Genomic DNA, 27965 nt, shown 5'->3' with positions numbered 1-27965 from the left:
TCACTGGGTCGATTCCTGGTCAGGACACATGCCTGGGTTGTAGGTTCTCTCTCACATCGATGTTTCTCTCCGTCTCTTCCTCCTTCTTTTCCCCTCTCTCTGAAAATAAATAAATAAAATCTTAAATAAATAAATAGCCAATATTGCATTCAACATGGGTCTAATGTAGGGCCAGTCATTAACTGGTTTCCTCATGAAATCTTTTAACTAATGGTAACATAAAGCTATTAATGCAGAAAAATGCAGGAGGAGTTAGGAAAATAATAGCAAGGAGTTTTGTGTGGTGGGATCATGACTTGGTGAAGGATAATGATGTGAATTTAGATCAAACGAACTTGATGTCAATTGTAATTGAAATAAATGTTGAAATAAAAAATTAAGATTTTAAAATTTAAAAAGGTCAAACAAACTTGGACTTCTCTGGGTGACATAGTGGGAGCCAGAGAAGGTACTGGAGGAGAGAAGGTCACTTACTCTTTGACCTATTCAACAAATCGTGTGTGTCTACCTGTGCCAGGCATAAGGCACTGGGTACAGGGTAGTGAGAGAAATGCACACAGGCCCTGCTATCACAGAGTTTACAGCAGGGAGAGATGATAAAGAAGTATTCCGGTGATTAAAGATTAGGATAATGCAGATGATGAAGAACAAGACCCTATGAGAATAATGAGGGCCTGGAAATTCAACTGAAAGTGAGAGTGAGGGAAGTCCTCTTCGAGAAAATGTTAGAACTGACATCTGAAGGATACATGAGAGATGGCCAGGTAGAGGTTTGGGAAATGGGCCTTTCATGCTTGCATAAAGGCCTGAAGAAGAAAGAAGTTTTCTGACCTTAAGAGACTGGGAAAAGGCTGATGTGAGTGGAGGAAGAAGCAAGAGAGAGTGGCAAGAGGTGGAGGGAAATGGACACTAGTTCATGCCGACCTTGCAAGTCATGGCAATGAGCCTGGATTTTAAGTGCCGCAGAAGGCTGGGGAGCAATGTGACTGTCTACAAAATATAAGCCTCACTCTGATGTTCAGGAGGGGACACAGGCAGCTCTGGGACACCGGTTTTGAGGCCTCTGCCAGGTGAGGCAGTGGCGGCTGCACCAAGGCAGCTGTCTCTGGGGACAGTGAAAAGGGCTCTGAGGAAGCTAATCTGGCCACAGGATGGAAAGGCTAGAGTGAGAGGGACACATTAGGAGGCCACTGCAATTGTCTTAATGGGGCATGGGATGGAAGAAACACGGAGGGGAGGGTGGTCAGTATGTAGTTTGGAACAACCTCACCCAAATTCCCATGGTTGGGTGTAGGGGCAGCTTCGCGTGAGTCCCCCCGTGTGCCACAGACGAAAGCCAATGTGGCCGAGACATGACATGATCTGCTTGGGAAGGAGAAGTGAGCTGTAGCCAGTTTCTCAGGGGAGACAAAGACCAGCAGTGGCCAATTTCTCTGAAGAGAAAAAGGCCTCGAGCCCCCTCTTCCAGGGCCTTTTATTGGTTTCTAATACACAGGAATACAGTGGGACAAGGATCAAACAGTAGATAAGATTTCAAAGAAATCTGAGGGCTTACTATGAGTCAGAGTCTGTCAGGAAGAGAGTTGCAGAAACTTTGGGAGACATAATCATTTCCTCTTGGACTCTTACCATATGAATGAAAGCACTCTTAGCAGAGCAGATTTCACAGGTTTATCAGCAAATCTTTGTGATGCCAGATTTTCCCCCAGGACATGCTCTAGCAAGGCAAGGAGCTGCACCTCTCCCCAACAGGTATTCAGGCTTAGAGGATTAGAGCCAGGAAGCACTTCTCCCAGAGAACATGGTGACTGGGCTGTGTCAAAGCAGGGGGGCGGGGGGGGGGCGGGGGGAGCGAGAGTCCCTTGCTCCTTGCTGCAGCCCCCTGAGTCCTTCCATGAAGGCCTCCCAAGTGATCGAGTCTGGCTTAGGTTGTCCCCCACTGTGAGGGGTCTTACCTGTCATTGACTTTTGACCATGCTTTGGGGGCAGGGAGAGGAAACTGAGGCAGCATTTGCTACCAGACAAGCTTTGTCTCCTGTGGCTCGCATTCCAAAGGTCACCCTTAGCCACAAGGGGTTGAGATGCAATTCCTGAAACCAGACAGAGCGGTCTACGACAGTTGGGAAACCTCCAGTCTCGGGGAAAAGTAAGGGTAAGAAAGGTGTTCAAAGAAACATGAAAGCTTTGAGCCCATGTAGGAATAAAAGGAAGATATGTGACCAAGTGAGGGGAGACAATGGGTATAGACTGGGACCTCCTAACTTCAGGGAACGAGGACAATACCTGATTAGATATCCAGACAGGAGTGAGAAATAAGGTGAGAAACAGCGGTTGAATTAGAGTGTGATTCTCTGCGCTTGGGGAATGGGAAACAAGACACACCTAAGGGAACAGGGCTGGGGGCAGGGGTGCAGTGGAAGGAACAGGAGGGTATTGCTGTGGGGAGGGCGAGGGGCTTGGAAGAGAAAGACAACATAAAGGCATCCAGAGCTCAAGTTTGCTGCCACTAAGAGAAACACAGACATTCAAATGGAAGGTACTAACTCCCACTTACTTTGAAATTGAATTACACTACATCATATAAAAACCATAGCAGCTCAAACAGATTGAAAATCAAGATCTAAAACCATAAGAACAAAAAAGTAGGTGGTAAGCTCCTTAACATTGGTCTTAACGTTAAGTTTTTAGATTTGACATTGAAAGCAAAGGCAACAAAAGCAAAATGAATAAGTGGGACTACAGTCAATTAAAAAGTTTCTAAACAGCAAAGGAAACTATCAACAAAATGAAAAGAAAACCTACGAAATGGGAGGATATATTTGCAAATCACACATCTGATAAAGGGTTAATATCCAAAATACAGGGTCCAGAAGAAGTAACGCCTACTTGAGTGTTGTTGAAGGGTACATTCATGTTGTAGGGTACATGAATGTCTCTCATGAGGTGGACAGCGACTTGAACATTTCACCTAAACTGTCATATGGTGTGCTTGAGTGCGGTATTGTTATGTTACAGAATTACATGCTTATGATTTTGTAATAAAATAGGGCATTATTTGTGCTGGACCCTGTATATAAAGAAATCATACAACTCAATAGCAAAAAAAAAATCTGATTTAAAAATGGGCAGAGGATCTGAATAGACATTTTTCCAAAGAAGATATCCAGATGGCCAACAGTTACCTGAAAAGGTGTTGAGGCATCACAAATAACCAAGGAAATGAAAATCAAAACCACACTGAGATATCATGTCAGACCTGTTAGAATGGCTATTATCAAAAAGATAAAAAATAAGTATTGGTGGTCGTTGGAGAAAAAAGGCCCCTGGTTCACTGTTGGTGGGAATGGAAATTGGTTCAGCAACTATGAAAAGCAGCAAAAAAAAGTTCCTCAAAATTAAAAATAGAACTACCATATAATCTACAAATTCCACTTCTGGATATTCATTGTAGAGAAACAGAAACACTAACTCAGAAAGATATAAGCACCCCCGTGTTCACTGCAGCGTTCTTTACCATAGCCAAGGCACGAGAACAACTTAAATGTTCATCAGTGGATGAGTGGATAACATGGTATGTATATGTGAGCGTGTACATGTGCGTGCTATTCAGCCCTAAAAAACAAGAAAATCCTGCCATTTTTGAAAACACAGATGAGCCTTGAGAAGATTACGCTAAGTGAAATAAGTCAGACAAACACACATGGACAATATGCTCTCACAGATCAAATCTAAAAAGCCACCAAAAAACACAACTGAACCCATCGATACAGAGGAGAGATTGGTGGTTGCCAGGGGCAGCAGGTGGGAGGTGGGCAAAACTGGTGAAGGTGGTTGGAAGGTACAAACATCCAGTTATGAAATAAGTAAGTCCTGGGAATGTAATGTGCAGCATAGTGACTATAGTTAATAACCCTGTCTTTACATTTGAAAGTTACTAAGAAAGAAATCTTAAAATTTTTCATCATATCCATAGCAGTGTTATTTACAATAGCCAAGATCTGGAAATAGCCCAAGTGCCCATCAGTAGATGAGCAGATAAAAAAGATGTGGTACATTTATATAATAGAATACTATGCGGCTATAAAAAAGAAGGAACTCCACCCTTTGCAACAGTATAGATAGACCTAGAGATTATTATGCTAACCAAATAAGCCAGTCAAAGAAATACAATTACCACATGATCTCACTTATATGTGGAATCTAATGAACAAAAGAAACTGACTAACAAAATGGGACCAGAGTTATGGATACACGGAAAACAAAGATAGATCTCAGAGCGGAGGTTAGTCGGGGGACTGAAAGAGATTAACCAAAGAACACATATGCATATATGCACAACCCATGGACACAGGCAACAATGTGGTGAAGGCTGGGGGCGGGGCTGCTTGGAGAGGGACAAAGTGAGACAAAATAGGGAATATCTGTAATAGTGTCAACAATAAAATTTTTTTAATTAAGAGTTTTTATCACAAGGAAAAAATTGAAACTGTGTGTCAGTACGTGTTAATTAGGCTTATTGTGGTGATCATTTTGCAATATACATAAATATTAAATCATTATGTTGTAACTAATATGTTATATGTCAATTACATTTTTTAAAAAAGACCCTTATAATTTAGAGCTATTCAGCTCTGCACAGGGCTTATTAGATGTACACAGACTTAGAAGGCTGTCACACGGGGAACACTGACTCACATCATACCCTCTTAATGTTTTTCACTTTGTAAAGTGTCCAAAGCTCTCCTCCAGAATCACAGAAGTCAGCTCTAGCTTTTGTAAGCTCTGGAGGCCTTCACACAGGCACAGAGGTAACTTGCTAAGGTCATTAAACTACTAGTAAGCTAGTAACTACCAAGAACTAACCCATCCCTCCTTCCCAGAAGCCAAGTAGGAAATCGTGCCTTTTCCAGTCAAGCAAACCCCGTCATTCCCTGTCCCCACCTGCTGGTGCATGCGCACATACACCTACACACCACCACCACCATCATGGACACTGGCCTGCAGTGTCCGTGGTGTTACGGATGAGACATGAGACAAATTCACACAGACTACCAAGTCCTGTGGAGGAAAAGGGATTGCATGGCTTAGCACAAACTCAAGAATTTGTGCTAAGTGAAGATAAAAGGAAGTTAATTTCATCCTGCACTTCCTCTGCCCCATGTCGTTTCTAAGTGTTCACCCAGCGTAAGGCATGGGTCTTTCTGAAGAAATTCCAGGTCTGGAAAAGGTGTTTGGATACTGACTAGTGGATTATCAATAAAACATAAAATAAAACCGGGCATTGAAAAGCATCTGCAGCTGTGTGAAACAATGAAAGTCCGAAACATTTCTGTTTTTATGGCTGCTTGCCCCTCCTATGACTTTTTGAGGGAGGGGAGGGGGGACAGATGTGGGGGCGATGAGGGTGAAGCTCATTCTGGAGAGTCAGCCAGATGCCAGAGGATCTCCGTGGAAAGTAAGCCCTGTGTCTTTCACATTGTATCTTTGAACTGTGTCTTCACATGCCTGTCTTAGAAGGGCCTGAAATCAATAAGAAGTTCAAAAACCTTTCCATATGCAGCTAAAAATCTGCCCTCTACTTTTCTTTCTCTGCACCCTGAGGAGTTCTGAAACTTCCTTCATTTCTACATCAAGCCTGAGACACCAGGCTCCCTAGAACTGTCGTTTATTCTGCATTATGTCTGAAACATTCTGCCAGGCATCTGTGGGTCTTTAAAGGAAATGTGAAAAGTAGCGAAGACACATCTGTACGGCAAAGACATGTGGCACGGGGAAGGAGCACATAAATCAAAGGCAGAGAGAAGCCTGCTAGCAACCTAGAAATCAAATTGTGTCAGGGAGAAGGCCCATGTGCAAAAATAGATTAGAAGAGCGCTGAACAAGGGAGAAGAAAGACGAGCAGCCCCTACCAAAATTAATGAGAGGCAGAGGGAGCCTGGAGAAAGAGCCTGGATGAAAAGAGTCTTGCACTGCTGAAGGCTGGACAAGCGTTTCAGCAAGTGATATTGGCTCCTGCTCGGAAAATGCATGGCTGTCCATCTCCACTTTGCTCTTTGTGTGTCCTGCTACTCTCAAGACAGCTACAGGCTCTGGAAGAAATGAGGGGAGGAAGGAGACATGGAAGGGCTGGCAGAGCAGGTACAGGAATGTAGATGACCATGGAAACCACCATTGTAGCACCAACCTTCAGGTGACCTCTGGCTCCCGGCCCCAACTTTGTGACCACTGTGCTGAGTGTGAGCAGGGCTGCCTCACAAGTACCTTCAGATGCATCAATAAAGCACCATGTGCAGGCGCCAGCACAGAGGGGGGCTTCTTAAAGAGTAGCTGTTACTATTATTGAATAAAATGTAAAAGCAGGTGAGTGTTGTACCTAAAACATTTCATGTTCATCTGTGACTTTCAGGCCCTAGTTACTTCTTTTTCTCAAAACCCAGTGTTCCAATTCTCTCATCTATTCCAACTCCTGTGTTGGAATAAAGCAGTCCCTTCACTGGCCCAAAATTCTTTTAAAAAATTTAATACATATTTAATACATTTAACAAAAGCAAACATGAACAAGCAAGAATTGTCAGAAAGCTCCATTTACCATCCAGCCTCTACCCTTGCCAATAACAACAATATTTGAGATGTAAGCTTGAGCCTATCTAGACTGAAATCCCAGAAAAGCAGGTGGCTTTGACAAATGACTTCAATGATGCGATTCTGCACCACCTAGAATGTTACCACTCTAAGTAACCAAGCACTCCAAAAGCCATTGCCCAAACGATAAAATTATTTCCTTCCATAGATTGCCATGAGCACCAGAGATTGAAGGGTCAACTAGATTTATCAAAAACCTCATTAAAATCCAGGAGTTTTGAATTTTTATTCACTGTCATAGATTGTTCCCTACACTGTCACAGACAATTGTACTCACCAAAGAAGTTCAAAAGCCAAAAGGCAAAACCCCAGAGTGTGTCTTCTTTAAAGCACAGGTATTAATCTCCAAGAGCTCTAAATAGCCTTTGTGTGTGAGATCTGGAGCAGAGCCATGCCCAAGCCATCACCTGGGCAACGTCCCTCTGTCTGGACTCCACTGTTCCCCATCATTCTCACGGGGAGACGAGCCTGTCCCAATGAGCCCACGAGAGAGTACTAGCAATACTTTGTACTAATCTTAGTACGAAGGTGAGAAACGTCCTCTGGTGGTGGACTCTGGACCACGATGGTGATCATTCTGATCAGACCTTTTGATCCTGCATGACCTGCAGCCTCAGGTAGCATGTTCTGCCTCTTCTGCAGCACTTGACATGGTTTAGAGGGTGAATATAAATCCCAGGGCAGACACTCAGGTGTCCTAGAAATTTAACTTCATTTTATTTACGAGCTTAACTTCTATTTCAAACCCTCATTCTGCCTGATGGCAAAAACTTAAGCCAATTTGGAGTTCTATCTCCAATCCCTGAGTAATAATAAGTATGAGCTAGTTTATAACACCAGGCCCTGTGCTTAGGTGGTGTGCTACTCATTAGGTAGCCATTGCTCAAAAAAATGCCAGCTCTCCTCTTCCAAACATATGGGAGGGTTATACTTCCTTGTACCCCAGAAGTGTGCCCACATGACTTGCCTTGGCAAATGAAATGTGGCATTTCCAGAAGGAAGATTTAAGTGCCAGTTCATACTTCTCCATACTTCTTCCTTTTGAAAAAAATTCCTCTGCCATAGAAACAGCCAACCTTCCAAACAGGCTGCTCCATCAGGCCCCTGGGTGAGGACAGTGCTGGCCTAGCACAGAGCTTTCAGCTGATCGGCAGTAGGCCAACAGTGTGGGTAAGAAATGAGGCTTTGTTGTTGTGCCACTTGTACTTGTTTTGTTACTTCATCATACTTCAGCCTACCTGCAGGTGATGGCATCCATCCAAGGTGTCCTCATTCCCACTTTGTCTTCAACCTGTCAGTCCGCACTGGCTGAGTCATCTTCCACTCCCCACCTCAAAGCCTCCTCAGGTTCACACGTCTCTCAGCTGTTTGCAAGCCCCCCTGTCAGAAGACAGGGACCAATCTGTTGTCACAGCATCATACTGGGCCATGTGAAATTCTGGCAGGTGTTCAGACCTATCTGCCCAGGCATTCCACATCCCCTGGAGTCTCATAACTCCCCTGGGGTTCTAACCAAGAAAATGAGCAAGCCTGCTTCCACCTGAGCTGAGGCTTTCCACCATTCCCACTTCTTCAGGAGGCTTTAGTCCACCCCTTCCCTAAGTCCTAAAACAGTTGCCCTCTCCTGGCTTTTCCTACAGGGCCTCCTTGCCCTATCATTGCCCCCAAACCTGGGGGACTTTAATCTGGTGTTGAGCAAAAAGCCTTGTTCCAACTTACCAGTGCCCACCCACCTAATCTGTTATATCTGTTTGGTGTTTCTCCAACCCCCATCTGCTGGGAATTTACAACTCAGAAGCTAAGAATTGTCCCCTGTTTGTCTCTGAATCCTGTCAGACCCCTTTTCCCTTGGAGACAATGAATGAGAATACCCCAGCTACCTGAATGGAGTGAGGACCAAGGATATGAAGTGATGGTGGTGCCATCAACTGATATTTCAAAATATACTTCTGTACATGTGTTCTGTCCAATTATGAAGCTGAGAATTAAAGAGAGCCTCACTCAGAGGAACCCAATGTGTGACTATATTAAGCCACTGTACAATCTCAATGGACTCATTTTAGTATGCTCTTAGGGGTGTCCAACCTTTTGGCATCTGTGGGCCACACTGGAAGAAGAGTTGTCTTGAGCCACACATTAACTACACTGTGACACATAATCACAAAACAAATCTCATAATGTTTTAATCAAATTTACGATTTTGTGTTGGGCTGCATTCATAGCCACCCTGGGCCACATATGGACCGAGGGCCACCCCTGCTGCACAGCTTCTAGCATAAAAAGTGTGGAGGGTCTTGGGCATGGTGTCTCCCCCAGGGACTATAGGATCATTGAGGACCAAGACCATATCTTCTAAGTGTCCTGCAAATAACCGGACTTCCAGAATTTAACAAATACGGGAAGCAGTTAACTAACAACTGAAAATGAGAACATCCTCATCGTACTTAAGCTTTTAACTGCAGGATATGCCCTTTCTCGCGGCAGCCACTTAGACCCTGAAAAGGGCCTATTATTCCCTCCCCGGAGCATTTGAAAAACCCAAGAGATAAATGTAGATCCCAGGGCTTCTTGAAAGGAGGATATAAAGCATTCAAAAGTCAATGTCGGAGTGGGAAACCCCTTGTGTCCTAAGCTGTGATCATCTTCTAGGCCTGGGCAGTTTTCTGTGGGTGAGGTGAAGCAACAAAGAGGCCTCCAGAAATCACACCACTCACTACCTGATGACATTCATTTTTCTAATCTAGGTTAATTTACCACATTCTTGGTGTTGGTGCAGAAAGAAACAAACCAACTCACTCCTCGACTCTTTTTAATCTCTCGATCTGGCCGTACTAGGGCAAACAAACCGTGGAGAGCGCCTGCGGGTTTCGAGTTCTCGCCCCCTACCTAGGCTCCACCCCTCAGCCTTTCGAGGGCGGCGTGCCAGTGGCCCAGGTCAAGGTGAGGGCGGGATCCGGGGCGGTGCCTGGAGCGGAGGGGGACGCCGCGCGGGGCGGGACCTCTGGTGAGAGCCCGGGTAGAGGGAGTTAGGGCCCGGCGCCTAAGGCCGAGTTGGCGGTCGAGGAACGGGGGCGGGGCTCCAGGGTCCGGGGCCCAGTGGCGCGGTAGTGGGCCAGGCCGAGGGGCTGGACCTCGGAGGACTCGGGCGGTTGGTTGGAGAGTCTGGGCGGTGGAGGAGGGATCCTGCCGGGGAGAGTCCCATCGTGGAAGAGGACTGGGATATCCAGCCGGTTCTCCCCGCGTTGGAAGCGCAGCGGCCGGACTCGACCTGCGCTTCGGGCGTCCGGTCTTTGGGGCGCGTCTCTGGCCGCAATGGCCGCCGTCACGGGCTTCCGGGCCTTCGGGTCAAAGGTACCCGACTGGCTCCGGCGCGGCCCACGGGCTCCGCTCGCCGCCGGCTTCTGCAGCAGGGGCCCGCCCGGGGCGGGTCAGTCCGAGCCCGCGCAGCGACCCACCAGCGCTCAGCAGCGAGACGGCATCAGGTCAGCGGCTGGCCGCGGGCGCCCTGACCCTCCGGCAGCGGCCTGCGCCCGCAGGCGTGTGGGGCAGTTCTCAGGTGGGGTGGACTGGCGGGGACACGGGGAGAGAGATGGCCAGACGCCGCGCCCCGTCACCCCAGGGAGTGCGGAGTCCTACTAGGGCTCTGTTAGTGGTCAGCGCCTCGCCGCGTTGCCTCCCCACCCCGGTCGTCTGTCATTGCCTGCGGGGTAGGCCAGCCGAGAATAGTGGAAGTAGTGCTTAAAGAGGTCACTCGCCTGGGTGCAGTCACGTTTGGGACCCTGCAAGACTCATGCCTGAGAACTTCAAGTGGGACTGCCCCCCTCCTAAACTCTCAGTGCAACCGAGCCGAGTTGTCACAGGACTCAGACTCAGTGTGGGCAGCTCTGCTGGTGACCCCATTGGCGCTGTGGTCTTTGAGACACCACCCCTTTACTAGAGGGTTCTGTGCCTCACGAACCTGATCTGGCTCCAAAGGTATGTTAGGCCTAGCAAAGGTGCTCCTTGGCCCTCACCGAGAAGTGCCAGGAAAATAAATAGGATGAAGGACACAATGTACTGAGTGCTGCCCTTTGGCTCAACAACCCAAAAGCCCTTAAAACTATACCTGTGTACACAACACAAACTGGACGATGAAGTAAAGGTTGAAGGGCCCCAAGCCCCATCCAGGCCTCATCCTGATTTTGCCTAGCCAGTCAGGGGCCCAACAGAAGGCCCAAGTAGCATTCTAAGTATTTAAAAGTTACAAATCAAACTAGTGCTAAATATGTTTTTTTTTCTCCAGCCCTAACAAGTAGGCCTTCATAAAACCTCAAAGGCTGTGTTTGAATTTACAACCCTCGGGCTCCTAGGAGTCCTGCCTAGGTGAGCCAGTGGAGAGCCAGCCACTGGCCTAGTTTCTTTCTTTTTTCTTTTTTTTCTTCACAGCCTTCACTTACCCCCTCCTATCTTCACCTCTCGTTTCTTCCAGGGGCTTGGCTAGTAGGTCTGCAGATATCCCATCCACGTGCCCATATTCTGCCCTCTCACTCCTATAAACAACTTTTGGTCCCCCTGGGGCCTATGGATGCCCACAGCCAGGAAACTCCAGGGTTTCAAGTAACTGCAGCAGGGTTTGGAGGGAGGCGATTCCACATGAGCACATCTCGGTATCCTACCCACTTGGATGGGCACACCTGGAAGAGGGCAAATCTGGGTCCATCTGGTCAGAAGCCTGACTTGTGGCATGGCAGCCACCTGACTAAAGGAGGCCTGGTGGAGTTCTCCAGAGTTAGACATGAATCAGAAAGAGAGACATGATTAGAACAACCTATCATCGATCCTGGGAATCATTCAGTAGGAAGGGAGCCCCCAAATCCAACAACTCAGTCAAGCTTTGAGTGTCCTGTGCCAAGGCTGCTCCTCTCAGCAACACCACTGTCGTGTAGGGAGGGCCGGCTCTGAATTGGCTGCTGCTCTGGGCACAAGAGGGAGCTCTGAAAATGACTGGCATTTAGGGGTTAGCAGAAGGCTAGGAGCCTATGGAAGTAGAGAAGTAGGGAAGGGCCTGGAGAGGAGGAATGTGTTTCCAGAAGGAGAACATAATCCAAATGGCCACTGGATTTGGTTCAGACAACTAGGGGCTGCTAGGTGAGAAGAGTTTCACTGGAGTGGCAGGAACAGGAGCCTGGTTATCCTGGGTTGAAAAGTGAACTCGGCGACTTTGAGCGCTCTGACAGGGTGTGTTACACACAAAGCCAAAGGATTTATGGGATGCACATGAACAGACACTGCTATGCAGCTCAGGCATTTGGGGGCTGGCATCATTTTACATAATTTTGCCTGAGGCCTTAGAATTTAATTTAAACATATGTCATGGGTAGGATGGCAGCTTTTGAGGTCTGCTCCAGCAAGCACACTCATTATTTTACTTGGAGGTTTGTCAGCAGTTCTCTCATCACCATCTCCCCCCGACCCCCTTGCCCAATATAGGTTTTGAAGTCTATCAGCATTTCAGCTGCAAGTCGTTTTGGTACTTGGGAGACAGTATGTATATGAGAAACAATGATGAATATCTCAGCCACCTAAACGTGGCAGCAAAACGGAAATGATATTCCCAAGAAAATGGTATTCTACTGAAATTCCATCGTCAAAGTGATTTTCCAGAAAACAGTGGCACAGGAGTCTATTTATGGAGAATCCACGCTGACATATAGTGGTAGGAATATCAGATTCAGGAAAGAATGAGGAAGGCAGAACACGTGGATGGAGGCCGATGGGAAAGACCTAAAATATATAACAATCTGGTTATTGTCGCCACTTGTTCCATGTAACAGCAAAAATAAGACTTTTCTGTATATATAGGCAGTAAGAAGACAATACATGTTATGGTAATCAGCATACTTAAAATAGCAAGCAGGCCTTTGAATACCAGCTTCTAGTGAGATGACATGTCCAAAAGAGCCCATGCTGTGCAGTTGTGTCCTTTTGTTCTTCACCTGTCATTCCATTCTCAGACAGCATGAATCATTGTGCACAATTACAGGTTGCCACCATAAGAGATGGAAAAATGTTGTCATATGTGTGTATGGGCAGCTGCACTGTGGCTGTCATGGGGTGGGTGGGTGAGAGGAGGTCGGGGGCAGATTTTATTCTTGGCACTTGTGTTATTTCTGAAGGACAACGGAGAGAAGGATAGGTGGCACTGTGTGTCAGATTCCTCTGGCTCCTGCCGCTGTCTTACAAACTGTGTAGCCTCTCAGTGTGCGTGGCAATGATTTTGGAACGGCTCTGACATGCCTTTTCAGTGGAGGTGGCAGGAATGTTTCTGACAGCAAACCTGGAGAAAAAAGAGAAACAAATCAAGGGGAGAGGGAGAAAACCCAGCCTGCATATCAGGAAGATTTCTTGTTTTGACTTAGCTATAACTCCAGAGAGTGACAGACCATCTCATTTGCCTCTAAGTACCAGCAGTTCTCTTTTCTAGTATTTTAAAAATAGCTCCAAGATTAGAAAGGAATTACAGGGGTCCTTGCTTCTTTTGATTGGTATATGACCCAGTAATTATAAAATGTTCTTTGCAGGAACATTGTCTTGAGCAATCCAAAGAGGAGAAATGCGCTGTCGCTGGCAATGCTGAAATCGCTCCGAAGTGACATTCTTCATGAAGCTGAAAGCAAAGATCTGAAAGTCATTATCATTTCAGGTACTTATTTGATCTCGGTCATCAGGGTTCTGCGGTACCCAAAAGACTTTTCTCAAAATTCTTTGGTTAACTGGGGCACTCCCTCACTTAACAGGAGAATTGTTTGGAAGCTCCTTTACAAGAACATTAATTATAAAAATACTCTTGGGGAGGGGGCATAAAAGGGACAATGGTAATTGGAAAAAATGCAATAAAAAGAAAGAAGATAACATTTTAAGCCCTGTAAAAATTTACAAAGGCAGTGTTCACTTAAAATACGTTGTAGAGATTAAGTGGATTCTCACTGCATGTTGGTACATGTGGTATTACTCAGTTTTGGCAAAACAGCCATGAAATAAAGTAACAGTAAATATGGGAGGACAATAAAAAGGTAAAACGACACACAAAAAAAGAAAAAAAAAACCTTGAGTAGTGGGGGCTATGAAACATTGCCACACTTGGCTGTGCTGGTCTTCCCATCAAAGTCAGATGATTTACTGACAATGATGATCGGTTCCCTCACGGACCAGATAAGATGGGTGTAATCTCTGATCCTTGAGGCAGCCCTACCACATCCTCGGGGACCAGGCTGCTCAGGCCGTTGACTGGTTCGTCTTTTCTGCTTCTACCAAACTTTCCACCGATATCCGTAATCGTCAGTGGTGCCAGGAAGGGTGCCCTAGTTTGCTCATTTCTTTCCTTATTCTTTTCCAGTACAATTTTTTACTGAATTATCTAGTGATGATAGTGATGGTGCAAGTAATATCAGTGTCAGCATCTTAAAGCATTCACAGAAAAATAAAATGGATGATGCTCTGTGATGTACTTTTTTTGTTGTAGAAATTAAGGGTCAGTATTTATGGAGGCAGATATTTAGAATGTTACCTTATCTGTGGTTGAATTTCAACTGTTTTACATGGCAAATGGAAAAGAAACAGGACAGATATTCATCAGCCATGGGGATGTTACCTGTAAGCTCCAAAGGCAGCTGACTTCTGAATGACACAATTTCCTTCCTCACCTTTTTAAAGGGAATAATATTGCTTATCAAAAGAGCCACAACTAAAGGAAAATATGAGAAAGTGTTATCAGCTTATCTGTGGAGTTACATTTTGCTGTCGTTAATGACAGATCCCATGTGAAAAATAAAGGGGTTCTCTTCACACTCCAATCTTCCTAACTGCAACCCTGACTGTGAGAGTGGCCACTGGCTGCAGACTAAACGACAAGGATGCTGCCAAAGGCATGGTGCATTCTGATGAACCTACGTAAGTCAATATAGGTTCAGGCCAGACCAAGTCCCAAACCACAACTGTGAGCCTGGAGGGACAGCTCTGAAAAGAGCCCATGCACCCTGGCTGCTGAGCCCTCTCTCCGTGGCGTGATTGCAAGTCTTGATTGGTTCCCACCACGGACCACGTAGAGTACAGATACCTCACCTTGGACGTCATTACGAAATACTGCCTGTACCTTTTCAAGTTGACTGGAATTATTCTTACCAAATTGGGCCATTCACTTCCTCTACATGTCCACAGCATCAATACAAGTGTTCATTAAAGTTATTCAGTAGACAAATAAGTGACCTTCCCAGCTCTGCTGTTTACACCTTTTTATTTTCTTATCTTAATTGGAAACGTTTGCAGCGGAGGGGCCTGTATTTTCTTCAGGGCATGATTTAAAGGAACTGACGGGTGAACGAGGTCCAGAATACCACGCCGAAGTTTTTCAGACCTGTTCTGAGGTAAGCCAGGAGGCCAGTGGGCATTGCAAACCTGAAAATGTATATAATTGTACATTTTAAAGATTGGGTTAGGCTTCTAGTTTACAGGGAAGGCTTTACCTATGAGACCTAACCACTGTAGAACTACTAAAACCTCTGTGGTCATTGGTGAATCCTTCATTGAAGCAAGAATTTGGTCTTGATTTTTAAGAAACAACTGTAGCCCTGGCTGGTGTAGCTCAGTGGATTGAGTGTGGGCCTATGAACCAAAGGGTCTTGGTTTGATTCCCAGTCAGGGTACATGCCTGGGTTGCAGGCCAGTTCCCAGCAGGGGCTGTATAAGGAAGCAACCATACATTGATATTTCTCTTCCTCTCTCCTTCCCTTCCCCTCTAAAGATAAATAAATAAAATCTTTTAAAAAAAGAAACAACTATTGATATTGTGATATGCCAAAGAGAGTGAAGTATATGCTGAATTGATAGGTGGAATTTCCAGCATCATGGCTATGTCTTGGTCTACATGTTTTAAGAGGCAAAGGGTGGAAATATCCATCTTTAGAGAGAAAGAACCTAAGATAATTTAAATAATCTTAAACTGAAACATCTCTGTTAATGAGAAAGAGAGAACATTCATAAATGGGATAAAAATAATGATTTTTAAAATTATTTCCAAGCTCTGGCTGGTGTTGCTTAGTGGATTGAGTGCCAGCCTGCAAAATGAATGGTCTTGCTGGTTTGATTCCCAGTCAGGGCACATGCTTGGGTTGTGGGCCAGGTCCCTGGTTGGGCGTGTGCAAGAAGCAACTGATGTTTCTATGTCATATAAATGTTTCCCTCACTCTCTCTCTTCCTCCCTTCCCCTCTCTCTGCAAATAAATAAATAAAATCCTTTAAAAAATAAAATAAAATTCAGACTTAAAAAAATTATTTTCAAATGCTTCTTTCAACCATGCTTTATGATCACCACCTCCAAGTAGGAAAATTAACCTCTTCATTTTCACTTCCATCTATTTAACCATGTTAAGAATGGAAACTGCCAACAGCCATCAAGGAGGAAGAATAAAAAGTTGAGATGATGCCCTGGCTGGTGTAGCTCAGTGGATTGAGCACAGGCCTGTGAACCAGAGGATCGTGGTTCGATTCCCAGTCAGGGCACATGCCTGGGTTGCAGGCTGGTTCCCTGCAGGCCAACTCCCAGCAGGGGATACACAAAAGGCAACCATACATTGATGTTTCTCTCCCTCTCTCCTTCCCTCTAAAGATGCATAAATAAATAAAGTCTTTAAAAAAAACTAAAAAAAACTTAAAAAAAAAGTTGAGATGATTTATAAGTGTATCATCTCAACCCCTGGATAGTAAAAAATTAAATATAGAATCCACCTTCATTGATCATTTCAAGAGTATTCATCGAGTACCTCCTGTGTGTATGGTACTTGCAAGATATTGAGGGAAATAGAAGCAAAAAAGTTTTCTACCAAATTGAACATGGAAATCTAATTGAGAAACAAGACATTGAAAACAGTTTCATAACTTGATCCTAAGATAACTTAGTGTAATTTTCTACCTTTCACAGACTTATTGATTCATTTGATCATTTATGATTCAACAAATAGATGACAGTACTTACTATGTAGACAAGATAGAGGTGAGCAAGGGCGGGCAGGGACCAGAAGGTGATTAAGATACCTTCTTGACCATTGCTTGTCTTCCTTGCCATTTCACAGAAACCTTCTGGAGATCAGATTATAGTTTTCTCACTTCATGGGGGACAAACAGGAAAAGTGAATCACTTGAGGCTTCACAGAGAGGAGAAAGCAGCCAGAGCTAAGACTTAGGTCTTTTGTTTCACGTTAATGATTATGTAACAGTCTGCTCCTGTGTTTGCCAAGGCTTGGTGCTTTAAAACATGTTTTCCTATTAATACCCAGTATGTTTGACCAAAATAGAAAATCTCCAAAGATAACCAGTAGGCCTTCCATCCTGCCAGAAGGACCTTGCTTTTGTTACTGCCAGGGCATCTACATGAACTGGGACCTAAACAGGTTACCAAAGGGCCACGGGGAGCCAGAGATGCTTCCGAGGACAAATACCAGATTTTCGTGGAAGCTTCCAACCCCTGGATGCTTCTGGCTCACCGAAAAAGACCCAGTGCCCAAACAAGGCCCAGCCCTGATGCAGTCACACAGGAGTGAAAATGCATTGATTTCTTTAACATTTTTGTTCTAAGAAAATCAAATTGTCTGAATAAATATGAGCATCATAAATTTGTGTAAGATTTCAATTTCCAAGTGTAATCAACAGGCAGATTGGAACAATGAGTTAGATATTTCATGTTGGGTTCATACATGAGAAAACTTGATTTCAGAAAGCAAGATAGTGCTGAATTAGCTTAGTATCTAAAATTTGTAACAGATTTGTCATGGACCACAAGTACAGCATGATAGTTAATTATTAAAAATCAGGGATAGGACAAAGTGAGAAGGAGAATAAATACCCAATTATGGACGAGTGATAGTAACCTTTGTGATCTGATGCCCCAGCTTTCACTGGGCACCTACCCGTGTCCGTCTTCTTTTATCCTGTGGAGTTTGACAGTGGAAACCCCAGCCTAGGAGGAGATTCTTCGCTTCCTCCTCACACCCCACCACAGAAATGACAATGGGGCAGGGCGTCTGGCTTTTGGATATATGATATAGAACCCTCAGCATTGCTGTTCAATGAGGCTAGGGCAGAATTAAATTTATATCCATCTTGGAGTAGGCTGGACTCCCAAAGAGTGCTTCATTCAAGAGGTAAAATAGAAGGAATAATCAATTCTTGACTATTAAGGGATAAATTATGTAGCTGCTTTATTCTCTGAATTGCTCTCTAACTTTACTTTTAAAATTGTCTAATTATAAGAGTAATAAATGTTTATACAAAATTCTGGAAACCTAGAAAAATAAATGGAAAAAACATTACTGATATCATACCATGATCATACCACCCAGAGAAAACTATAATTGACAAAAATATTCACTACATTTTTTTAGCCATTTTTCTACATGTACCTGTTTCTCTGAATAATCACACATAGATATGATTACATTGTGTAATTGTATAATATTCAATGCTTACTATGTTCCAGGTAATATTGTGAATACTGTAGACATATTAATTTATGTAGTTCTCCAGTTGTTAAAGTTGGTACTATTATTATACCCATTTTACAGATGTGAAGACTAAGGATTAGGCAGTGAGTGAGTGATAGACTGGGCATCAGACCCCAGCAGCCTGGCTGCATACCACTACACAGGCCCCGACTATCATGCTGATGTTTCTCTTGGGAAGTTTAATTTTAATGAGAATACAGCATTCTCATTGAAATAAATATAGTCTGGTTAATATAGTTACTTTCTTATTTTTATATGTTTATATTATTTATTGTTTTTATTATTATACAGTGATGATTTTGTGAACAACTTTGTCCAGATAGCTTTTTACACCTTCAGAGTATTACTCGTTAGTACAATTTAGATTAAAGGTGTGAATGTTTTTAATGTTGATATATATTGGATTACCTAAGTATTTTGTCACCAGGAAGTTTGAAATTTTAGTCTTTTGTAGGTGGCAAACAGGAGACAAACTGGTCAACTCTAATCACAATCAGCTACTTTTCATAAGTAAAGTTCATTGAGTGACAGGTCACATCCAGAGCTAAAACAAAATTGTGTCTTTCTTTGCAGTCCTGGTGTGTCCTTCTTTTTGTCACTGCAGCTCACTGTGAATGAGCACTGTCACTGATCATCCCCATTCTCACTAGAGTATGTGAACCCCATAATCCATGAACAGTTTGGGGTGCGAGTATATACAAGTGCATTCTTCTATGAAGAGGGTCACTAGCACTTAGATTCTCAGAGGTGATCCCCTGAAAAGTCAAGAGCCTCTACTATAGAATATAATGGGCTATCCTTATATATAAAATTGGTTTTGTTATAATAAAGCTGACAGATATCAAATGCTTATAAGGATGAAGGTAAGTTCCTTGGGCAAAATCAACGAAGGTCATTTTTCTTTGAGTGGCCATCATGGAAAACAAGCCCAGAGGAAGCTCCTCTCTGCCTCCCCTCCTACCCTGCCAGGGTTCCAAGAACAACCATTTACAAATTCAAGTTACCATAGCAACACAATCTGTGTAGAGTGTCATGAAGAAATGGAGAAATAAACCAAATTATTTCATAAGCTGCAAAAATAAAGCTCTGGAGACTTAGGAGGGGCAGGAGTATCTCGTGGACAAGTTTGTGGCTGTTCTCTCTGTGCCAATCGCACTGTTTTAGGAATTTTGTTCATTTTGATGACAGCAGGGTGTTCCCCACCAGCATTTTCATAGAATTGAGAGAACATCATGGTGGTAATTTGAGGAATAATTACTAAAGAAACTGCCTTCCAGTCCCTTTTCCATTTTAATTTTTCAAGGAAGTTAAAAATGCCAGTTTCAGACTTCCACCACTAGCGCTCCATGCAGGCTCAGTGACAACATAACCACTGTTCCAGAGATGAAGTCAGCTGTGTCCCCCTGTGGGGGTGCTCAGGAAGCAATTGGAGAGGAGGGGACCGTAACCTCGAAAAGGCCAGGGCTGAGGATCAGACAGATGCGGGTTCAGACCCCACAGCACCAACTTGCAGATCTTGGATCTTGTCCCCTTAGGCTGGCGGCTTCTGCTCTGAGCATTGTGTCCTGGTTGTGACATAGTGTTCCTACCCCCTGAGGTTCTCAGGAATTAAATAGCACAGTCTGGTTCAGAGTCAGTATTCAATGCAAGTTAGTTCTCTTTGTGTCTTCTTTTGTCCTTAAAAAAAACAACCTGATACACTAATGGATATGAAAAGGCTCTGAAACCAGGAAAGACATATGAAATAAACTTTAATGTTGTACCTCCCTCTTGCATGGATGTGAACTGGGTGTGTTCGCCCCTCCAGGTCATGATGCTGATCCAGAATCACCCCGTCCCTGTGATTGCCATGGTGAATGGCTTGGCCACTGCTGCGGGGTGTCAGCTGGTTGCCAGCTGTGACATTGCTGTGGCCAGTGACAAAGCCTCGTTTGCCACTCCAGGTGTGAACGTTGGACTCTTCTGCTCCACCCCTGGTGTGGCCTTGGCGAGAGCAATGCCAAGAAAGGTAATTTGACCCCCTGCAGCCTCCCATCCAGTTGTAACCCTTCAGTGCATATGAGAGTTAGCTCCAAAATTCGCTTGTTAAAGTAGCATTTGAATCAGGACGTTCTGTGTGAAGCACAGCTGGCTGGGTGTGCTGCAATGTCCCTCCTAATGTCTTGCATGGGGATGGAGTATGCAGCTTCTCACAAAGCACTTCACCTTGTGAATTGAGCATTTCACTCTTGCCTGCCCCTCCATATGGGCTAGTTAGGTTTTTGGATTTTTTTGTTTGTTTTCATAAAGGCAAACATTTTTTGTAATCTTATTTGAAATGCAGCTGAGGCTCAGTTTTGTTGCCCTGAAACATTGCCCATGAGCTGTACTAGCATGGTGACACATGCCAGTAGCAGGATGCCAGGATACAAGTGTTGCTGGCGTATTGTGTGCTGACAATCTGTCTTGTTCTACAAAGGACAGAAAGTCGCTGCTGTACTGAGTGTGTCAGTTTGTGATGGTTGTATTTCAGGAGCACGAACAGCCTGTGCCTTGTGTGTTGAAGCTGCCCCAGGAGCCACATTGTGAAAGTTGTTTTGTCACTGCTAACCAAAGTGAAACCCATTTCTTGACAAAGCTTTCCCCCTTCCTGTAACATCATAAAATAATATTTACTGCACTTAAGTAGAAGCCAGTGGCTTCTTTGTTCTAGAAAAAGTACATACTCATTCTCAATTGGAAATCTGTTTAAAAATGGGGTGGGGGGAGTGTTGTATACCATAGCAGGTAGGGAACTAAATTGCTTTCTAGAATATCCATGTCAGCATCTGCTACAAAAATTAGCAGTTGCTCACATGCCTGAGGCACAGAAGAAATGAGACTCAAGGGAAATCAAGCCACAGGACCAAGACATTTAGAGAAGCCCTCCATTCTTTCATGGTGCTTCCTCATTAGTTTTTACAGAGGTGTGTGTTTTAAGGACATTCTGAGTGCATATACCTACAAGCGCGCACACGTGAAAACTGGCTGAACCTGGGCTCTGCGACTGCAGGTAGTGGCCTGTCAGACGGAGCTGGCTGAAACGTCCTCGGCCCAAGGGGTGCCTTGATCCCTCCAGGATACACACTTACCTTAAATGTGTGTGTGCATGTGTGTATATGTATATATGTACACATATATATGTGTATATATATAAAGTCCCTACTTTGTGCCAGTACATTAAAATGCATTTATTACAAACATATGGTCGGAGCTTATTAATAAATTATCTTATCATTGTGCAAATCATATCACAAGGCCTTGTGCATAGTAAAAGGCAGTTGCCTACTTAGCCTACCTGCATGCAGCTGTTCAACGCCCAACATTCTGGAAGGTTCCATGTTATGGCGTTTGAAACTTTTAATTAAGCCATGATTGTCTTTCCCTGGCTAGTGTAGCTCAGTTGGAGCATCGTCCTATAAACTGAAGGGTCATGGGCTCAATTCCTGGTCAGTGTACATGCCTAGGTTTCGGGTTCAGGCCCCGGTCCCGGTGTGTACAGGAGGCAACCCATTGGTGTTTCTCTCTCATCCATGTTTCTCTCTCTGTCTCTCCCCCCCTTCATCTCTGTATAGAATCAATGGATGTATCTTTGGGTGAGGATTAAAAAGATAATAATTATATGTATAAAATACATATACAGTATATATAAATCATGATCGTCCTACTGACAGGAGAAGAATCCATTCTTGAACTTTTAAAATCAAGGCTTATAATTGACTCCTAAAAACTTAAACATTATATCACATTATATCACACTGTATTTTTATTGTTATTTTTAATTTAATTTATTTTTAGAGAGGGTAAGGGAGAGGGAAAGAAAGGAAGAAAAACATCGATGTGGAACCTGTGACCTCTCAGTTCACAGGTGGCTCTCAGTCCACTGAACCACACCAGCCAGGGCCATATTTATCAAATTTTAAATTAGTTTTTGAGAAGAAAGAGACGGAAAATGTGACAAAAACAGGATGTAAGTCCCCAGGAATTCCAGTTATTCTCAGAATCACGTTGCGTAATTGTCCGGCATGAGAGATTAAAGGGCAGGACGTAAGACCAGAGCAACTTTTTCTTTCCATGGAAAGTTCAGTGCCAGGCCCACTCTGAAGTCGGGCAGAGAATCTCCCACACCGTCCTGTGTGGGTCCCTGATCTGCGCTCCTCCCGTCTGATCCCCTGGAGGCCTTTGAATCACTAGAGTCATTGTCGCATTTTTGTTTGGAAGTCTCCAGGGCTTTTTCCTAGTCAGCTATCTGAAAGTGTTCAGCATTGTAATACAGCGGTCCCCAACCTTTTTGGCATCAGGGACTGGTTTCATGGAAGACAATTTTTCCACAAAGCGGGGTGGGGGGATGGTTCCAGGATGATGCAAGCCTATTACATTCAAGCTCACCTCCTGCTCTGCAGCCTGGTTCCTAACAGGCCACAGATCGGTTGGTACAAGGGTTTGGGGACCCTTGTGTAGAAGTCCTCGAATGTAGGGCTCATTAATGTTGGCCTATTTGGACACATGAAGCAGAGAGATGGTTTCAGGTCAACACTAATGAGCTGAACTTGCGGTACTGATCAGGGGAATTTAGTGGGATGAAAGGCCTGTTGGCACCTAAGGTCTTTGCCAGGTTTCTGGATTGCAGATCTCACTTGGGACCTCAGCCTTTAGGAGGGAAACTGGAGATTCACAAAAATCTTAACCCTGAACAAAGCACGCCTACCTGGCATAATTGCATGCTTCACCCACAGGAACACATTCATACACAGGCCCGTCGACTGCGTGTGGGTGTTGGGCACGTGTCCCCATGCACATCCACAGGGAAGCAAGCAGGTGCTTTTGTAAAATGGCCTAGTTGGGGAAGTTGAGCCCTTTTGATGCAGGCTAAGGACACAGTGTGGTCACCACACCCTCTGCTGGTCACCATGGGAAACTGCTCAGCTGTGCCACAGAGGGCTGCATGGGAGCAGGAACAATGACATAGAACTCTTGTGTTCAAGCCAGACTGAGCCTGGGCATGAATAACATTCCATGCTTGTAAAATGTTCCTCTCCTCTGATGTGAGTTAAATAATTCATCTTCATCGCACCACGTTAACAACCCGCCTGGAGCAGCAGCTGCTTGCCCCTACCAGAGGTCGCCTTCTTCAGAAACACGCCAGTGCCCCAAGCTGTTGGCATGACGGTGCAGCGCAGGAAAGGTCCAAACCCTCTCGTCTCAAATCACTCACCGCTGTAGGAACACTTGCTTCCGCCTATTTACCCACGATAATGTGCATTTGTGGAATGTGATTTCTCAATTTAATTAGAACAGAGTAGAACTTTGAAGCTGGAGTGTTAAGGCATTGTTGCTCAGCTGGTGTGCAGTTCACCATAAAGCCTGGAGAAATGCAGGGTCTCGGCCCTACCTAGACTGAATGCACAATAATCTGCACTCTAACAGTCAGTTTTGGGGTCATCAGAGTTGAGACATGTGGGCTCAACACCTTGAGAACCAGTAGCTAGATGCCCCAACTTACTGCTCAGGTTTCCCAGCCGATTGAATTAGCCCTGTGATCCATCAGCTCCATCAGCTTCCTTGTTCTCTGAGTCCTCCAGCATCCCAGCCCCTGATACTGGCACACCACTGCCAGTGGTTCTTGTCCCAGGCGGGCCTGGAGGGGACCTGGAAGGCTCCTCTGCTTTAAGTAATCACACCCTTTTAGGGGCCACAATCCCTAAAACACAGATTTACAGCTGGAATAAACATGTGAATCACAGCCACTGCACTTGTTAAGTGCCTACTGAGTGCCCAGCACTGCAGTATAAGCAATACATATATTTTCTCTAATCTTCACAATTCTGCCAGAGGGTGGCAGTCTCACTCCTGTTTTTTAGATAAGGAAACAGACTCAGAGAGGGGTAAATTGTTCCCTTAAGGTCTGTAGTTAGCAAGTGGCCTCAGGGACATCCAGACACAAGTCCCACTACCTGGGGAGTGAGCCTTGGCCTCCAGTCCTTTCTGTGGTTTTTAATGCAGATAGCAGGGGGAGGAAGTGTTAAATCACCGGCTTGTTAAGGGGACCCAAGAAGTGTCCCCAAAAAGGCAATGAGTTGGTTTAGGGAATAGGAGGTATTTTCTTCTCTCACACCTGAAGTTTCAGGGGCCCACTGCATAGAAACTTAAATAGCAAGTAGAGGTTGTGCTGATGAGCTATAAAATCAGCAGGCTGTCTTTTTCTTAAGGAATGCCATTCCATGACCTAATCTGCCTGGGTGAAGTCCCCATAAATCAGCATTGTGCTAAACAGTATCACCCCACTAGATGGGTGAGGAAACTGAGGCCCAGAGAGAAGCATAAACTAGTGGGGGGGGGGGACTTAGAAAGCTGAAGGCAGGCCAGGAACTCAGTTCAGGCCTGACCCTGCTCCAGTCCAAACTTCTTTCGTGAGCAGCTTTAATGCCATTAGGGCCTCTTTGGTCTCCTGGACAGAAGGAAGAGGTGCCAGGATAGCAGAAGCATAGCCTAGTCTCACGATTTGAAAAGCCATCTAAATCGGTGGTTCTAAACTGGGAGCAGCACTGGCCCTGGGGCCATTTGGCAATGCCTGGTGCCGTTTCGGATCATCACAAGTTCGGGGTGGGGGTGGCGCCCAGTGGATAGAGGCCAGGGATGCCACCACATACAGAACGTTATTCACACAACAACCCGCACAACATTATCTGGTCCAAATTATACAATGGCACTGATACTGGGGAACCAGGTTCTAAATGCTCTCTCACCTGAAGTTTCAGGGGCCTGCTACATAGAAATGTAAACAGTAATTAAAGATTGTGATGATGCGCTATATCGTACATATAGTTTAAGCTATTCCCATCATCTCTCATTGCATAACACCCCACTGCTATTGGCTCAGAACAGCAGTTAATTTGTTCAGCTCATGTGCTGTAATTTGGACAGGGCTCTGGGCTCGGTGAGGAAAACTGATCTCTGCTCCACAATGTCTGTGGCCTCAGCTGGGAAGACTTTTAAATTGGGGGAGTGACAGCTGAAGGCAGTCAGCGTCAGGCCTGTTCCCCCACGCTTCGCTGCCGGGAACTCAGATGGGACACTTAGCGCAGCCTCTCAGTGTGGCGTGGGCCTCCGCAGAGCAAGGCGATTGGTTCTCGGGCTGAGCTGACGAGGGAAAGAGCCACATGGAAGCAGTTATCAACTTTTCTTTTTTCAGTCCTCAGCTAAGGACATGTTTATTGATTTTAGAAAGAGAGGAAGGATGGTGAGGGGGGAGAGGGAGAAAGAGAGGAGAACCATCGATGTGAGAAACATCGATAGGTTGCCTCCTGTCTGGGTCTCAACCTAGGGATTGAACCTGCAACCCAGGCACGTGCCCTGAGGAAGAATCAAACCCCCAGCCTTTAGGTGTGCAGGATGACGCTCCCACCAACTGAGCCACCCTGCCAGGCTAGCAGTTTCGCCTTCTGCCCTAGCCTCCAAAGAACTACAGTGTCACTTCTTTCTACTGTGTTTGTTTCCATCCAGTCATTCATTAAATCACTCATCGATAAATATTTAGTAGGTTGCCTGCTGTATGCAAGGCACTCCTCTTGTGCTGGAGACATAGAAATGAACAGAAGAATAAAAAGAAAACTCTCCGGCCTAGTCGGGTTTACCTGCCAGAATGGAGATAATACAGTAAACAAATAGATGTGTAAAGTATATAGTTAAATGATAAAAGTACAAAGGATTAAAATACAGTCAGACAGTGGAGTAGTGCTGAGGTTGGCTTTGCAGTTGTAATTGGGTGGCCATGGAGGACCACACTGGTGTGGTGACCTGTGAGCAGAGACCTCAGAGAGATGAGGGAACAAGCCATGAATGAGGACATCTGGGGATGGAGCACTGCAGGCCAGGGAATGGCAAGTACAGGGACTGAGGTGACCACACACTTGGCGCGTTCAAGGCACAGCAAAGATGCCAGCCAAGCTGCAGGAGGGAGCGAGGGGAGAGGCGGTGGCGAGACTCTGTGTTTCTCATGCACCTGGAAAGCATTTTATTAAATAATAAATCTGAGTTTCAAGAAGCCGAGCTTTGTAGAATTACAGAATGGAAGCACAATACATGGCCAGCAGTAGAGCCAAGGAAACTAGAGAGAGTGAGGAAGGTGTACTCGCCTTTCTGCAGGCCTTGGAAACCTTCGGGGAGAGGACTGTGGAAAGGGGCGTCCTCTCCTTGTAAGTTAAAATCATGCTAGTCCCCCCATCTGTCCCTGGAAGGCATTCCTTTCACTCTTCCTCCTCCGTTGGGAGATGAGGCTGCTCTTTCCAATCAGACTGAGGTGGTGGCTTTTCTGAACATGCGTATCCGTCTGGAAAGCAGCCACTGCACTGGTTTGTGGGAGGTGATGGGCCTCACTGCCGAGGCATTCTTAAGTTTCATCCCGTCAGAGGCGGCTGCTGGCCCGTGCTTGGCTCTTGAATGAGGCAGCTCAGACCTCCTGCCTCTACAGAGCTAGGAGCTCAGCTTTGGGGAAGGACCAGGGGACTCAGAGAGTCCCGCACTCTCCTTGGTCCTGGAAAGATTGTCTGTTCCTGATACCCAGGCCAAGGTTGTCAGGAAGTCAGGACACCAACCACCGCAGCAGAATGAAGTGGAGAAGGTGGGACTTAGGTGGTCGTGGGTCCAAATATGTGTGTCTTAATAATTGCCCATGTTTCCTCCCCCAGGTCGCCTTAGAAATGCTTCTTACTGGGAACCCCATTTCTGCTCAGGAGGCCTTGCTCCATGGGTTGCTCAGCAAAGTAGTGCCAGAAGAGCAGCTGGAGGAAGAGACCATGAGAATTGCAAGAAAGATTGCCTCCTTGAGCCGTCCGGTGGTGTCTTTGGGCAAGGCCACCTTCTACAAGCAACTGCGCCAGGACCTTAGAACGGCCTACCACCTGACCTCCCAGACCATGGTGGACAATGTGGCCCTGCAGGATGGGCAGGAGGGAATCAAAGCCTTCATCCAGAAGAGAAAACCCATCTGGTCACAGTGAGCTGGCCATATTAGAGGACCGAGGGCAAGTGAGCCCCTTAAGCAGCACTCAGGACACCCCCTCCCCTATCTGATGCCTAACCACTGTGGCCTTGTGATGGTAACGGAAGACAGACAGACTGCTCCTGTAGCCTCCATAATAGTTTCGCTGATTGCTGTCTGTATGATTCCATGGGGAAAGGATGGCGCAGAGAGTCAAAGGAAGTGCTAATGTTAAGAGTAGTGGGCACCTGTGATGGGCCAGCTACAGTAGAAAGCCTAGAATTTGATACAGTTCTTCATGGGACCTTAAGTGAGGGGTCACCCTGACATGGGAGAAGGTGACGATAAAGTGAGGTGTGAAAGGAGGATGCCAACACACCTCTGCTATCAGAAATGTCCCCTAAAGTGGAGGTACCTCTGGTTGCCCCAGGCACACGAACCATTTCAGATCTCCATGAGATATTCTATACACTGAACATCTTCCTGGTTCTATTGAGAAATAATCATGCCTATGGCTTTGTAATAATCTTATGTAAGTTTAAAAGATTAACTATTGGGAGAAACTGGTCATTTTATATTCCTAACCAGACTGTGAGCTATCTGAGGGGAAAAAATCAACTAATTCTTATTTTTGTTCGCCCATACTATGGACATACAATAGGTGCCTGATGTTTCTGCAGTGGGTGTCCTGGCCATTGGGGCTACTCTGAAACCGGGACCCTGAGCTAATGCTGAGGATAAAAACATCAAGAGAAGTGGGAAGGACGCAGAACACACATTCGACCCACTAA

General features: G+C 45.2%; 1 protein-coding gene and 2 long non-coding RNA genes across 3 annotated transcripts in view; 1 reads left to right on the top strand and 2 right to left on the bottom strand.

Annotated features, from left to right (window-relative positions):
- Positions 1 to 64: 64 nt before the first annotated feature.
- LOC119000819 (uncharacterized) lies at positions 65 to 9835 on the bottom strand. The gene is made up of 3 exons (XR_005069414.1): positions 9397 to 9835; positions 7881 to 8022; positions 65 to 99 (listed from the first exon to the last, which is right to left on the bottom strand). It is a non-coding gene; the product is annotated as an uncharacterized LOC119000819 (long non-coding RNA).
- ECHDC3 (enoyl-CoA hydratase domain containing 3) lies at positions 9752 to 27832 on the top strand. The gene is made up of 5 exons (XM_037065941.1): positions 9752 to 10124; positions 13203 to 13324; positions 14947 to 15044; positions 19984 to 20184; positions 26882 to 27832. The coding sequence occupies exons 1-5, from the start codon at positions 9955 to 9957 to the stop codon at positions 27191 to 27193; spliced, it is 903 nt and encodes a 300-aa protein (XP_036921836.1). The 5' UTR covers positions 9752 to 9954; the 3' UTR covers positions 27194 to 27832.
- LOC119000817 (uncharacterized) overlaps positions 12870 to 27965 on the bottom strand; it is a 33332-nt gene continuing 18236 nt past the window's right edge. The window contains exons 2-3 of the long non-coding RNA XR_005069413.1: positions 16652 to 16781; positions 12870 to 12958 (exon numbers count right to left, since the gene is read on the bottom strand). This is a non-coding gene — a long non-coding RNA (uncharacterized LOC119000817). The remainder of the gene's footprint in view (positions 12959 to 16651; positions 16782 to 27965) is intronic.

This window comes from Sturnira hondurensis, unplaced genomic scaffold (assembly GCF_014824575.4).
Source record: "Sturnira hondurensis isolate 20B ecotype Veracruz unplaced genomic scaffold, ASM1482457v3 Scaffold0016284, whole genome shotgun sequence".
In the NCBI taxonomy this organism is placed as follows: Eukaryota; Metazoa; Chordata; class Mammalia; order Chiroptera; family Phyllostomidae; genus Sturnira; species Sturnira hondurensis.
The sequence above is the reverse complement of the archived record's forward strand: the minus strand, read 5'-3'. Positions and strand labels throughout refer to the sequence as shown.

Excerpts from the sequence above, each read along its gene's own strand:
- ECHDC3 (XM_037065941.1), top strand. The coding sequence starts at position 9,955 with ATGGCCGCCGTCACGGGCTTCCGGGCCTTCGGGTCAAAGGTACCCGAC. Across the intron at positions 10,125-13,202 it reads CAGCAGCGAGACGGCATCAG|GAACATTGTCTTGAGCAATC; the intron begins GTCAGCGGCTGG and ends TGTTCTTTGCAG. Across the intron at positions 13,325-14,946 it reads GAAAGTCATTATCATTTCAG|CGGAGGGGCCTGTATTTTCT; the intron begins GTACTTATTTGA and ends AAACGTTTGCAG.